The sequence below is a fragment of the Martes martes genome (assembly GCF_963455335.1).
Source record: "Martes martes genome assembly, chromosome: 7".
Lineage (NCBI taxonomy): Eukaryota > Metazoa > Chordata > Mammalia > Carnivora > Mustelidae > Martes > Martes martes.
In genome coordinates, this window is record NC_137894.1 from 30,650,577 (window position 1) to 30,664,700 (window position 14,124).

At 49.0% G+C, this 14,124-nt stretch overlaps 1 protein-coding gene across 5 annotated transcripts; it reads right to left on the reverse strand.

Moving 5' to 3' along the window:
• Nucleotides 1–3,091: 3,091 nt before the first annotated feature.
• LOC308346257 (cytochrome P450 1A2-like) lies at nt 3,092–8,586 on the reverse strand. 5 transcript variants are annotated; one of them, XM_080808995.1, is made up of 8 exons: nt 8,533–8,585; nt 7,466–7,677; nt 6,847–7,339; nt 6,183–6,303; nt 5,622–5,711; nt 5,234–5,357; nt 4,251–4,337; nt 3,092–3,524 (listed from the first exon to the last, which is right to left on the reverse strand). In XM_080808995.1, the coding sequence occupies exons 2-8, from the start codon at nt 7,663–7,665 to the stop codon at nt 3,227–3,229; spliced, it is 1,413 nt and encodes a 470-aa protein (XP_080665121.1). In that variant the 5' UTR covers nt 7,666–7,677; nt 8,533–8,585; the 3' UTR covers nt 3,092–3,226. The 5 variants fall into 5 exon arrangements, with proteins under 5 accessions (XP_080665121.1, XP_080665120.1, XP_080665119.1 ...); XM_080808994.1 differs by having other exon boundaries at nt 6,183–6,318; nt 8,533–8,581; XM_080808993.1 differs by having other exon boundaries at nt 6,847–7,677; nt 8,533–8,586.
• Nucleotides 8,587–14,124: the final 5,538 nt, after the last annotated feature.

Here is a 14,124-nt window from a genome sequence, read left to right on the forward strand (position 1 = left end):
CAAAGGCAGAGGCTTTAACCCACTGAGCCACCCAGGCGCCCCTAAGATTTTATTTTTAAGTAATCTCTACATCCAGTGTGGGGCTTAAACTTCCAACCCTGATGGGGCACCTGGGTGGCTCAGTGGGTTAAAGCCGCTGCCTTCGGCTCAGGTCATGATCCCAACGTCCTGGGATCGAGCCCCGCATCGGGCTCTCTGCTCAGCAGGGAGCCTGCTTCCTCCCTTCTCTCTCTGCCTGCCTCTCTGCCTACTTGTGATCTGTCTGTCAAATAAATAAATAAAATCTTAAAAAAAAAAAAAAAAACTTCCAACCCTGAGATCAAGAGCCACATAGTCTAGTGACTGAGCCACCCAGGTGCCCTTCATTGGTTTACTTCTGGGCTCTCTATTCTGTTCCATTTATCTACAGCTCTGTTTTATTTTATTTTATTTATTTTTTATCATTTTTTTAAAGATTTCATTTATTTATTCAACAGAGAGAGAGACAGTACAAGTAGGGGGAGTGGCAGGCAGAGGGAGAAGGAGAAGCAGTCTCCCCACCAATCAGGGAGCCCGATGCGGGGGGGCGTCCCAGGACCCTGGGATCATGATCTGAGCTGAAGGCCAACCACTAATCAACCGAGCCACCCAGGCACACTGTGTGTAAAATTTAATGCAAATACCATACTGTTTTGATTACTATAGCTTTGTAGTGTAGTTTAAAATCAGACAGCATAGCAGGTTACTAGGAACTTATCCATTTCTTCCAGGTTCTCTGATTTGTTGACATATAACTGTTCATAGTTGTCTCTTATGACCCTTTGTATTTCTGTTGTATCAGTTCTAAGCCTCCTCTGATTTTATTGATTTGAGTCTCTCTCTCTTTTTTTTTTTTTTTTGGTGAGTCTAGCTAAAAGTTTGTCAGTTTTGTGTAGCTTTTCTTTTCTTTAAAAAAAAAAACAGTGAGTGGACAGTCTTCTTTGTAGTACTTACCACAATTACTTATTTTCTGTATTTTCTTAACTTGTATATAGTGTATGTGTATCTGTGTAGTGGTGTGTGTAGATTTCTTTCACTTTGTCTTTGGTGCACCAATCATAGATTTTTAAAAAAGATTTTATTTATTTATTTGACAGACAGAAATCACAAGCAGGCAGAGAAGCAGGCAGAGAGAGGGGGGGAAGCAGGCTCCCTGCTGAGCAGAGAGCCTGATGTGGGGCTCAATCCCAGGACCCTGAGATCATGACCTGAGCCAAAGGCAGAGGCTTAACCCACTGAGCCACCCAGGTGCCCCTCATAGATTTTTTTTTTTAAGATTTTATTTATTTATTTGACAGAGAGATTGAGAGAGACAGAGAGCACAAGTGGGGGGAATGCAAAGGGGGAGGGAGAAGCAGGGTTCCTGTTGAGCAGGGAGCTAGATGCAGGGCTGGATCCCAGGACCCTTGGATCATAACCTGAGCCGAAGTCAGATGCTTAATGACTGAGCCACTCAGGCACCCTCTTTTATCCATTATTGAATTGTTTGTTTTCTTGTCGATTTGTAGGATTTACTTGTATATTCTGGATATCAATCCCTTATCAGATATATGATTTGCAAATATTTTCTCCTATTCTGTGGCTTATGTTTTCAATCTTTTGATAGTGCCCTTTGATGAGACCCGGGCCTTTTGCAGATAACCCAAGCACTTCCTAGGAGCTTCCGCTCCCCTAGCTGTGAATGAACAAATCAAGGTCTTGTAAGAAGTCAGATGTTTTGAAGATGGGACATGAGGGATCCCCATTCAGCCATCTGGGTTTGGCCACAAGGGTGGGTCACTTCCTTCATATTCCCTACAAGTGTTCAAAGACTTGGGTCAAACAAGGAAAGGAGAGAAGAGAGAGCAGTGAACAATGTACCCATCAGTGATCGAGGAAACAAACCTGGGCCTTCTCTTAGGACTCAAGAAACCAGGGTTTACTGATACACGCTACAACATGGATGAACCTTGAAAACATTACACTAAGTGAAGAAACCACTAACAAAAGACCACTTATATAATTGCGTTTGTATGACATGTCCAAAGTAGGCAAATCTATAGAGACAGAAAGTAGTTTAGTAGTTGTCTAGAACTAGTGGGATATGGAACTAGGTTAAGGGGAAATAGGGAGTGATTGCTAACAGGTATGAGATTTCTTTTCCAGTGGATGAGAAGGTTCTTAAATTGATTATGGTACAGTAGTACACCTCTGTTTTGATATTGTGATTTATAAGAAATATATATTTGGTCATTCAGATGACCAAACATATATTTTTCATATGTATTTGGTCTTTGCCCACAGATCCTGGCTCCTGGCTCCCCTAAACCTTGGAATTTCCTAGGTGTTGAGAATGATGATGAGATCTTTTGGTATATTAATGAAGGTAACATTTGGATTGTACTCAGGGGCAGGGGCAGGTTGCCAGGAGATCCAACCATGTGGTTAGAGTGTTGGGTCAGTCCTATTCCCTAACCTTCAGGGAGGGGAAAAGGGCTGGAGGATCAGTCAGCCAATGGCTAAAGCCTTAGTCAGTCCTGACTATGCAATGATGCCGCCATCAAATCCCAAAAGGACTGGGATCAAGAGCTTCAGGTTGGTGAACACACAGAAAATGGGGAGAGTGGGGTGCTTGGAGAGGGCACGGAGGTCCTCTTTCCCCAGACCTTGCCCTGTGTATCTCTTCATCTGGCAACTGATTCATACCTTTTGTCAAATCCTTTAATAAACTGGTAAACCTAAGTGTTTCCTTGAGTTTCGTGAGCCAGTCTAACAAATTAAACAAATTAAGGAGGAGGTCGTTGGAACCTCCAATCTGAAATTGGTTGATCAGAAGCACAAGTAACAGCCTGGGGCTTGTGACTGGTAACTGACGTCAGGGGTGACGGGCAGTCTTGTAGGACTGAGTTCTTAACCTGTGAAGTGTCATACTATCTCTGGGTAGGTAGTGTCAGAATTGAGTTGAATTCTTGGACACCCTGTTGGGGTTTGAGAATTGCTTGGTGTTCTGTGTGTGTGTGGATCTCCCCCTGATGTTGAAACGGGGTCCAGGAATGCCCAAAGATCTGTGCACATACTAAAAGCTACTGGAAGGTGAATTGTATGGTATGTATATTATACCTCCATAAAGCTTTTATTTAAGAAAAAGGAAAAAAACAAGGGTTGAGGCCCCATGGATGATCCTTACCCCTCCCCCTGCCTTGGCATGGTGCCTTGGCTGGTGCCTTCTTCACTTGGTGGAGAAGCGTGGCCGTGCCTTAACATGCTCACAGTGGGGGTGCTTCATGGTCAGCCCATAGATGGGGGTTAGGTCTACTTTCACACCTGCTGGCACACTGAACTCCAGTCGCTGCAGCAAGATAGCTAGGAAGAGGAAGATCTCCGACTTGGCCACGACCTCTCCTATGCACCGGCGCTTGCCCATGCCGAAGAGTATCACCTTCTCACTCAAGGTCTTATTGATTGCAGTGCCATCAGCAGTAAGGAATCTCTCTGGTCGGAACTCAGATGGATCTCCCCACACCTTTCTGCAAGAGGAACAGAGAAGATGGGATTTCTGGCTGGGGTGGGGGACACCCTGGGAAGAAAAGCCTTGGGAGAGACTTCTGTGGGTGGCACAAGTGTTAGAATAGATTGAGAGTACTGAGAAGAGAGTGAAGAGAGGAACCAAACTGTACTTTCATGCTTATTTCTTTTACAACGCTCTCTCTAAAACGATTGGTCTTGCAAATGGTGCTTTATCCTATCTATTTGTTATTTTAAAAAAATAACGCTTCAACTAAAAGAAATTAAAAGGAGGAAAACATTATGTCCAGCCTACTCGATATAAAGGGGAATCAGCAGTACATCCTGGTTTACGCTTTATTGTTTTCGAGTCATTGTTGACAGCATCCCTTTTCACACTCAGGAGTGCCTCCGTTTGGATGGTAAATTATATGGTCCCCCTACCTACAGGCAGAGTGGGATTTTCCAAAGAGAGGTCGCTGGGCCATTGGCATCACAATCGCCTGAGGGACTCCAGTTTGCCTACCAAAGTGGAATCTTGGGGGATGAGGTCCCCTAATGTAACCAACCTTCTGGTCATTTGCTGTGTACGATGTTTGAAAAACACGGACCTAAGTTTAGCTACTTACAACAGAGTCCATATGGCAATTGAGGCCCCATTCCTCTATTTATACCCAGTTCCTAGGGGGACAAAGAGCCTTCCTGTCTGCTGAATCTTATGTAGTTTTCAGTGGGGGAGGTATACTCACGGGTCATGATTGACCTGCCACTGGTTTACAAAGACACAGCGTTCCTTGGGGATGTAGAAGCCTTTCAGTACCGTGTCCCTTGTCGTGCTGAGGAGGGAAGAGGGCTCTGTCAGGATCAGGGCAGGAACACCGGGGCATGTCTCTGGAACCTTCTTCTCCGACTAACCACCCCCAACGCCAATAGCTTGCCCACCACAGTCTCCACAGTCTCCATATCCCACACTGGGAGGAAGTATCAGGAGCAGGGGAGGGTGAAACTGTCCTCCCCCTCCCTCAGCTCCTGTTCTTCAACCTCAGCAAGTGTTTACTAAACTTTCGCTTGTGTCCAGCTGTGCTCTTGGCCATCCTTTGGAGCCGAGAAACAGGCACCCTGGGCTCCCGCGCTGAGGAGTCGGGCCTTTTAGTCTGGGAATAACTAGATCAACATTTGGGTAGAAGTAAATGTTCACTAGCTCTCTTGACATTGTTAAAATCCCAGGACACGATCAAGGACAAATGACTGGAAGTCCTACAGTCTATCAGAGAGTGAAGCTGTGCCAGCTGGATGAGTCAAGAAAGCCTGCCAGTGAAGGGCAAGTTTGTGTCAGGATTGACCTTGGGCAAGGATGGGATTCTGGTAGCAGAAGAGGTTAGAAGGCATTCCAGGCAGGAGGTCCAGCATAAGCAAAATTGGAGGTTGACCACGTCTTGCCGACCAGGTCCAGCAAGGCCAGCCTGGCTGGGTTGAGAGTACTTGCAGGGAGGGAATGTGCGCAGAGGTGAAGGAGAGCTGAGGTCAGGAGTGTGACTCTCTCCTGACAGCTGGGTGGTTTGATCATGGTTGGACTGCTTAGGGGCAGCCTAGAGGTTGAGGGTCTGTAAGGAACCTGGTGACACAGCCAGAACGGAGGCCAAGCTCTGAGCCAGGGCCAGGGCTAAGAAGATGGGAGGAAGAAACATGGCGAGGACTATAAAGGTGGTAGGGCAGGATAAGCTGGCCTTACCTGTGGGGGATGGTAAAGGGGACAAAGGAGCTGTGTCGGAAGATCTCCAGGATGAAGGCCTCCAGGTAGGGCAGCTGAAGTCTGTCGGAGAGCCGGGGTTGCCGGGCCCTGCCAATCACTCTGTCTGCAGAACACAGACCAGACAAGGCTTAGGGCTGCCCTGACTGCCCTCTTGGCGTCAAAGTCCCCTATTACATGGTACTATGCCTGTTTTATATGTGAGGCCTGCTAACCACCCTGCCTCTAGCACGTTCTAGGGTGGGCAAGGGTGGGCACCACTGTATGTCCAGGCGTGACCCATAGTAGGCACAAAACAGCTATATGTACATGGGAAAAATGACCTGGGGATCCCAAGACTTCTCTTAGCTCATGCATCTCAACCACATACCCAACTCCTCCTGGATCTTTCTCTGTATATCAGGGTTTGTCACAAGATACATGATGCTCCAGGAGATGGCCGTTGTGATGGTGTCAAATCCTGGCCAGCGTGGCACAAGGTGAGGAAGGGAGGAGGACAAGAACAAGAAACCAGCATTTACTAAGCATCCAGAACTTACACACCAATTCTGGTTTTCTCTGCCTCCTTCCCCCTACATTCTCCAATCCCCAGGAGTTTCCCAAGGGTAGAGACCCGGTCTCCTCAACACAAATTTGAATCACTAGTTTCAAGATTAGCTGCTGGCATTACAGGGATCTAGACTTACAGGCTAGAGAACCCCTTATTGTTCAGGTGGGGAAACTGAGGCCCAGAGGCAGAGGGGTTTAGCTGAATTTCCACTGGGAGTTTTTGGGTCCACCTGGACTCAGACCCTGAATATGGGCCAGGGGTCTGTGTCCCACACCATATGCTGTGTGGTTAGCCCATGATCGGACGGACTCAGGGGCCTGGCAAGTCTGTGTGTGGACAGCGGGCACTGGTGGATGGAAAAGGCATGGGTGTGGTTCCTACCGGCCCCAAAAATGTCGTTGATAATGTTGACGATCTTCTCATGGGGGATGTGACCAGCACTCGTTCTGGAGCCCTTCTCACTGTGCTTCAGGAGGGCGCCTGTGATGTCCTGAATGTTGCTCTGTGGGGACACAAGCTTGGGGTATCCTGGCGCTTCCAGGTCGGACCTTGCCCTTCCTCCCATGGCACTCCCACAGGGCCTCCAGGCAGTAAGCTGGGGTTCCAGGGGGAGCTGATAGCAGCCTGGGTGCCCTTCCTCCCAATAACCCCGGGGTCAAATTTCAAAGGAGGGCTTTGTGGGGGAGTACTGGGAAGCGAGTGCCACCTGAGCTGCGGATTAGCTTATGTCTGGGTTCAGATTCCTGCAAAACAAGAGCCTTCTCCTGATACTAGCCCCCCACATTGCAGGACTCTGCCAGGGCCTCATTCACAGGCAAATATCTTTGGGGCTTTGAGCAACCCTGAGAGGGAAGCAGTTGGATGAGGAAACGGAGGCCCCAGAGGGAGAGGCATTGGTCCCAGGCCACTCAGCTGATCCAACGCATTCCAGAGCCTTCCTGGGCCTTGGCGGCCCCTCAGCTGTGTGTGTACCTGGAGGCTGGGTGAGAGGGGCCACCCCCAGGCCCTGCAGGGTGCCCCCTCACCACCAACACCCTGGGCTCACCTCGTCAAAGTCCCGGTAGTGCTCCTGGACAATATTTTGCAGGAACCGAAAGAACTTCTGGTTGAAGGCCTTGAATTTCTGCAGGGAAGGATTAGGCAGATACCGGAGAATGGGGAAGAAGTCCACAGGGTTCCCAGAGGAGGCCGTCTCCACAAAGTCATTGGTGCTGCTTATAAGGCTGAGCATCTCCTCACTGCTCTGAGGGAAGCGCTTCCCAAAGCACATGGCACCAATGACACTGGCCACGGACAGGAGCACCTCGTTGTAGGGATCAAAGCGCCCAGCCTCTGCCATCTGCTCCTGCAGTCTGCTGAGGAGGGCCTCGGCCTCCTTGCTCACGTGCTCTTCCAGGTAGCAGGAGCACGAGGAAGCCGGGTCTGATGCGGTGGAGAAGCTCTTCAGGGCGTTCTGGGCCAGGCGCCTGCGGGCAGCCCACACTGGTCCGGAGTCCGGGCTGAAGGACATGCTTTGGCCATCAGTAACCAGAGTGAAGCTGTAGAGATCAGGCCGGCCCTTGAAATCGTCCCCCTGTTGCACCAGGGCCTGCCGGATGGTGTCCAGGCCGCTGAGCACCAGCACGGGTGTGGAGCCAATGTGGATTTGCAGCACGTCCCCGTACCTCTGGCTCAGCTTCGTCAGTGCCAGGTGTGGGGTCTTCCCCAAGGTCAGCACGTTCCCCAGCAGGGGCCAGCCCCACGGCCCTGGGGGACTCTTCAGGCCTTTGGGAACCCGAGGCTGCCAGGTCCTGGCCACCCAGAGCACCAGGCAGAAGACGGCGGAGACCAGGAGCAGCTCGGTAGCCATCGGGGACCAGGCCATCTGTGCTCACTGCTGGAGAAGACGGAGGAGCCAGGCTGAATGTCAAGACGGAGCCATTCATTCCTTCATCCGTTCACTCACTCAAGCAATAAACACTGACATATGTTCGGTGCTTGGCTCCCAGATGGACACCAGAAAGGCCAGGTGACACCCACCATGGCTCCTGTGTCATAGGAGCTCACCCTGAGAGCATTGCAGAATCTGAGGCTTGGAAAAGAATCTCGAAATGCCCAACCTGAGTGTCTGCACTTTGAGTCCTGACCCTCCCCTCTGCCCATCACCACCGTCTCCAATTCTGAGGCTGGAGGGGAGGCAAATGACACTTCAAAACAGAGACGCACCCTTGCCAGCCCCCAGCTCAGGCTTATACTGGGTATTATGCCAAAGGGTCCCTGCCAAGGCTGGCTTCCTGCTAATACCTCCTCGTACCCAGGGAACAGGTTGCTGCTCCCACCCAGCAACACCAAGCAGGCTAAGGTCCCACCCAGGGCTGATGCAAATGACTGGTGATGTCCCCTCCCCCAAGGCCTTCTTTACCACGTCCAAGAAGAGCATCTCCTCCCCAGCCCCTCACAATCTTAGAGGCTGAGGTTGGGCTACAGACAGAGCCATGGCTGCCCTCATGCCTGATGGGGACCCTTTCCCATCTCTCCATTTGAATCATGCTAAGGGTCCTTAGAGATGGCCCTGTCCAAGCTGCCAAATGAAAAATGGAGAAACAGGTCTGGAGCTGGGCAGGAAGGACTAGAACTCAGACCTCCTACACCTAACCCAGGGTCCCTTCATTCCTCCATCCCCACTGGGTCTCAGGATATATTGGGGAGTGGGGAGGTCCCAGGGACTGGAAAATGAGCCCAAGAAAGGTACCTGTAGAGGCACGTGCTTGAGATGAGCAGGGTTGTGGAGGCTGGTACAGAGCTTCTGGCTTTGGGGGAGGGGACCTTTTATAAATACCACCCTCTGTCAGATTGGCCCCGCCACCCTGGTCACCTGATATGAAAGTCACCACATGAAACTGGAAGGGTCAGCCCTTGGCCTTGGGCCATGATCCCTCAGCTCCGCCTACTACCCAGGGCCCAGGGCAGCTCTTCAGAGAGAATTGCTATGCTCCTAGGGAGGAATGCCCAGCTCTTTTCAGGGTCCAAGATCAATAGACTTTTCTCTCCAGGGCAGGCAGGGTGCCAGGAGCAAAAGTCTCCTGGATTGTTCCAGGCTCCTTTGCCACTGCCCCCATGAGGAGAGACCCTGTCTGAGCCCTCGGAGCAGGCTGATTCCCTCCTCTCAGGAAGGGTGCTCTGTAGGACCCCTCTGGCCACCTGCAAAACCAGGTAGGGAACAGGCATGCTCCGGACACCTCTGAATTTCAGCCCAAGTCCTTAATCTGAAAACAAGAGATGAGAAGTACCCTGCATTCTAAAGGGTGACCCCTCAGCCCTCCTCCCTCTTGGTAAGATATGACAAGAAACTTAAAATCAAATGAAGAGGGTGCCTGGGTGGCTCAGTTGGTTAACCCACTGCCTTTGGCTCAGGTCATGATCCCAGAGTCCCGGGGTCGAGTCCCACATCGGGCTCCCAGCTCTGCTGGGAGTCTGCTTCTCCCTCTGACCCTCTCCCCTCTCATGCTCTCTCTTACTCCCTCTCTCTCAAATAACTAAAATCTGAAAAAAAACAAGCAAATGAAGAATATCCGTGCTGTGGTCTGTTCCTCATGACAACTGACTTAGATTCTTCAAAATAGTCACTGTCATTAAAAAATAAAAAGTCCTTGGAGCCTGGTGGCTCAGTTCGTTGGGCGTCTGCCTTCAGCTTAGGTCGTGATCTCGGAGTCCCATGATAGGGATCCCTGCTCCGTGGGGAGCCTGCTTCTCCCTCTGACCCTTCCCCCTTTCGTGTTCTCTCTCTCTCAAATAAATAAATAATAAAATCTTAATAAATAAATAAATAAACAAATTTTAAAAAGTCCCTTCCTACAATGAAGAACCTAGAGACAGAACAACCAAATGCTATATGTAAAATTTTGCTAAACCCTAGACTTCAAGAAAAAAATGTTTTAAAGCTGCAAAAGACATTTTTGGCACTTGAGCATGGGCAGGAGATTAGAAAATATTATGGAATTAATTAATTAATTTCCTTTTTAAAAAAAGATTTAATTTATTTATGTGAGAGAGAGAGAAAGAGAGAGCATGCGCACAACTGGGGAGAGGGGCAGAGGGAGAGGGAGGAGCAAAGACTGGGGGGATGGTTTCCATCCCAGGGCCCTGGGATCATGACCTGAGTCAAAAGGCAGACACCTAGCAGGCTGAGCTGCCCAGGCTGCCCTCATGTGAATTTTCTTAGGTGTGAACATAGCATTGCTGTTATGTGGGAGGATATTGTAGGAAATCTTCTTAGGAGATCAATGTTGTAGCATATAGGGGTAAAGTGTCATGATTTTTGCAATTTACTTTTTTTCTTTTTTTCTTTATTTATCTGTCAGAGAGAGAGAGCACACAATGCAGGGAGTGGCAGACAGAGGGAGAAGCAGGGTCCGCGCTAAGCAGAGAGCCCGCTGCGGGGCTCAATCCCAGGACCCTGGGATCATGACCTGAGCGGAAGGCAGAGGCTTAACCGCTGAGCCACCCAGGCATACCTCTGCAACTTACCTTTAAGTTATTCTGTTTGAAGATGAAATCAGAGAGGAAGACCAACCATAAGAGACTTTTTAAAAAAAGATTTTATTTATTTATTTGACAGACAGAAATCACAAGTAGGCAGAGAGGCAAGCAGAGAGAGAGAGGGAAGCAGGCTCCCCACTGAGCAGAGAGCCCGATGCGGGGCTCGATCCCAGGATCTGGGATCATGACCTGAGCTGAAAGCAGAGGCTTAACCCACTGAGCCACCCAGGCGCCCCAAGAGACTCTTAGTCATAGGAGACAAACTGGGGGTTGCTGGAGGGGAGGGGGGTGAAGGGGTTGGGGTAACTGGGTGACGGGCATTAAGGAGGGCACATGATGTAATGAGCACTGGGTGTTATAGAAGACTGATGAATCACTGAACTCCACCTCTGAAACTAATGATACACTCTATGTTAATTAATTGAATTTGAATTAAAAATAAATGAATGATTCTGTTTAAAAGTGTACATCCACGTGCATATGTATATAGAGAGGAGAGAGAGTAGATACGGCAAATGTCAGCTGTCAAGGTCCTAGGGGAAGTTACACCAGCTAGCATTCAGTGAAAGTAAAGGAGCTTTAAGGTAGCAAGAGGACTGTTGCTTGGTAAGGAGTTCCATGGTGATTCTCTCTCCTCCCCTGGGGAAGGCAGGAGGAACTCTCCATCTCAAGGAGCCAAGTGAGGAGAGTCCAGGAGACCCTACAGCTCTGAAAGCAAGATACCTGCAAAAGGGGAGAATGGCCTCCCCCTCCCAGCCAGGAGTCCAGGTGGGTTGGAGAAGGGGAAGGGGAACTGTTTGCATAAATTTGCATATTCATCACCTACTTTATAGAGCTTGATAGTCATGGGCCCATTGTTCTAAGAGCTTTACAGGTATGATCAAAAAACCTTCTCAGTAATCCCGTGGAATAGAAATTACTACTTTTTTCATATTACAACGGGGCAATAGAAGCTCAGAGAAGTTGGGTAATTTGTTCTAGGTTCCAGAGCCCTGTGTTAGAGCTGAGACCCAGACCTTCAGAAGACTACTCTGGACCAGGGCGCTATGCCCCTGTTTGAAAAGCACCCTTGGACTGGGGGGAGGGGCTGACAGGATAAGAGTCTCCTGAGAGCCAGGTAGACATCCTGTAGGGATAGGACCTAGGACCTCACTGCAGAGGAGAGGAGATGCCTTTGGGAGTGAGCTGGGGGGAGGGGGCGGGCAAGATGTCAGCCAGGGTCCATCAGGCGACTCTGTGATGTGGGGGACAGCTGGAACTCTAAGACAGTTGATGAAACGCTGTCAGCACCCTCCCCACTCACCCCCCCTTATGGAGAGGCCAGCAAGGTGGGGGGGGCAGTGGAAGGAGGGAGTACAGAAACAGAGCCAATTCCTCCCCTCCTACGGGGTCTGGTTGGGTCCCCAGGAGGCTGGGAATACACCCTAAATTGGATATGAGCAGCCAATTTTGATTTCGATTGGACTGGGCTCTCTAATTCCGGAAAATGAGAAAGCTGTGGGGTCAAACTGGGCTGAGCTCAAGGGGCAAGGTTGGGAAGTCTGATAGACTGCGGAGCATGTTTGAAGACCTTGGCTGAGAGAAAGGACCACTGTTTCCTGTCTGTATCTCTACTGGGTTCAGCTCTCACGATAAAATGATTGAGGTCTGAGGCTAGGCTAAGCTTTGTTTACAGAAAACTATTTCTCTCTTTCTGTCTCTGTCTCTCTCCCCCCACCTCCTTCCCGCCCTGCCTCCCTCCTTCCTTTCCTCACCCTCGTCTCTACCTCTGTCTCTTATTCTCTCTCTCTTGCTCTCATTCTTCAATGAACCCAAGTCCTACTTTATTCAGATCTCCTTGGCCTTCCCCCGATGTCTTCTTCAGGATCCCATCAAGAAACACACCACAATATAATAAGTGATCATGTCTCTTTAAGCTCCCCTTGGCTGTGACATTTCTCAGACTATCTTTGTTTTTGACGACCTTGACAGTTTTCAAGAGTACCCACCAAGTATTCTGTAGAATGCCCAGTACAGAATTTGTCTGTTTCTTTCATGATAAGGGTTATTGGGTTATTGGTAGGAAGACCAAGAAGTAAAGTGCCATCTTAGTCACATCATGTCAAGGCTACATATTGTCAGCCTGACTCAGGATGGGTGATGTTGGCCTTGGTCAGCTGGCTGAAGTAGTATTTGTCAAGTTTCTGCATGGTGAGTCACTCCTTCCTCCCCTTTCCATACTGTGCTCTTTGGAAGAAAGTTGCTGTGAGTGGTCCACACCTATGGAGTGGGGACCCCCAAGGAGGGGGGACTGCTTCCCCTCCTTTTTTTTTTTTAATTTTTTATTTCTTTTCAGCGTAACAGTATTCATTGTTTTTTCACCACACCCAGTGCTCCATGCAATCCGTGCCCTCCCTAATACCCACCACCTGGTTCCCCCAACCTCCCATCCCCCGCCCCTTCAAAACCCTCAGGTTGTTTTTCAGAGTCCATAGTCTCTCATGGTTCACCTCCCCTTCCAATTTCCCTCAACTCCCTTCTCCTCTCCATCTCCCCATGCCCTCCACTACTTCCCCTCCTTGAGGATGGAGTATCTACATAAAATATTTGAACTTGTGCATGACAGACTATCTTTATTTTTAATAAAAATATTTAAACTTTTGGGGCACCTGGATGACTCAGATGGTTGAGCATCTGCTTTCAGCTCAGGTCATGATCCCAGGGTCCTGGGATCTAGTCCCATGCTGGGCTCCCTGCGTAGCAGGGAGTCTGCTTCACTTCTCCCTCTGCCTGCCACTCCCTCTGCTTGTGCTCTCTCTCTCTCTCTCTCAAATGAATAAATAAAATCTTTAAACATAAATAAAGAAATAAAACTAGGGGCGCCTAGGTGGCTCAGTGGGTTAAAGCCTCTGCCTTTGGCTCAGGTCATGATCCCAGGGTCCTGGGATCGAGCCCCGCATCGGGGGGGTCTCTGCTCAGCAGGGAGCCTGCTTCCTCCCTTCTCTCTCTGCCTGCCTCTCTGCCTACTTGTGATCTGTCTGTCAAATAAATAAATAAAATCTTTTAAAAAAAAAGAAATAAAACTAATGGATTTTTAAAAAATAATAAAAATAAAAATCTTAAAACTTTTAATTAAGTTATAAGATCTATTCAGAAAAGTGCAGCTATCATGCACAGCTCGATGAATTTTTACAGATTTAACAAAGCCACATACCTAGCCCTCAGATCAAAACACAGAACATTACCTACACCCTAGACCCTCCCCAAGGGTAACCACAACCCCAATTTCTAATAGTGTAGATGAGTTGTGTCTGGTTTTGGTCTTTATATAAATGAAATCATGCTGTGTGTACTCTTTTTTTGGTCAAGGGATTTTTTTTTAAGATTTTACTTACTTTTTTGTTAGAGAGAGAGAGAGAGAGCGTGCAAGCAGGGGAGTGGCAGGTAGAGGGAGAAGCAGACTCCCCATCAAGCGAGGAGCCTGATGTGGCACTCCCTCCCAGGACCCTGGAATCAAGACCTGAACCAAAGGTAGATGCTCAACCACTGAGCCACTCAGGTGTCCTGGTCATGGAATATTTATTTAATTAATAGATTTTTAAAAAAGATTTTATTTATTTATTTGAGAGAAGGAAAGAGAGACTGAGAGAGAGAGATTGAGCATGTGGGGGCAGAGGGAGAGGGAGAAACAGGCTCCCTGCTGAGCAGATGCGAGGCTCTATCCCAGGACCCCAAGGTCATGACCTGAGCTGAAGTCAGATGCTTAACCAACTGAGCCACCCAGGCACCCCTTCCACGTCTATTTGTATGTATTTCTGCTATGTAT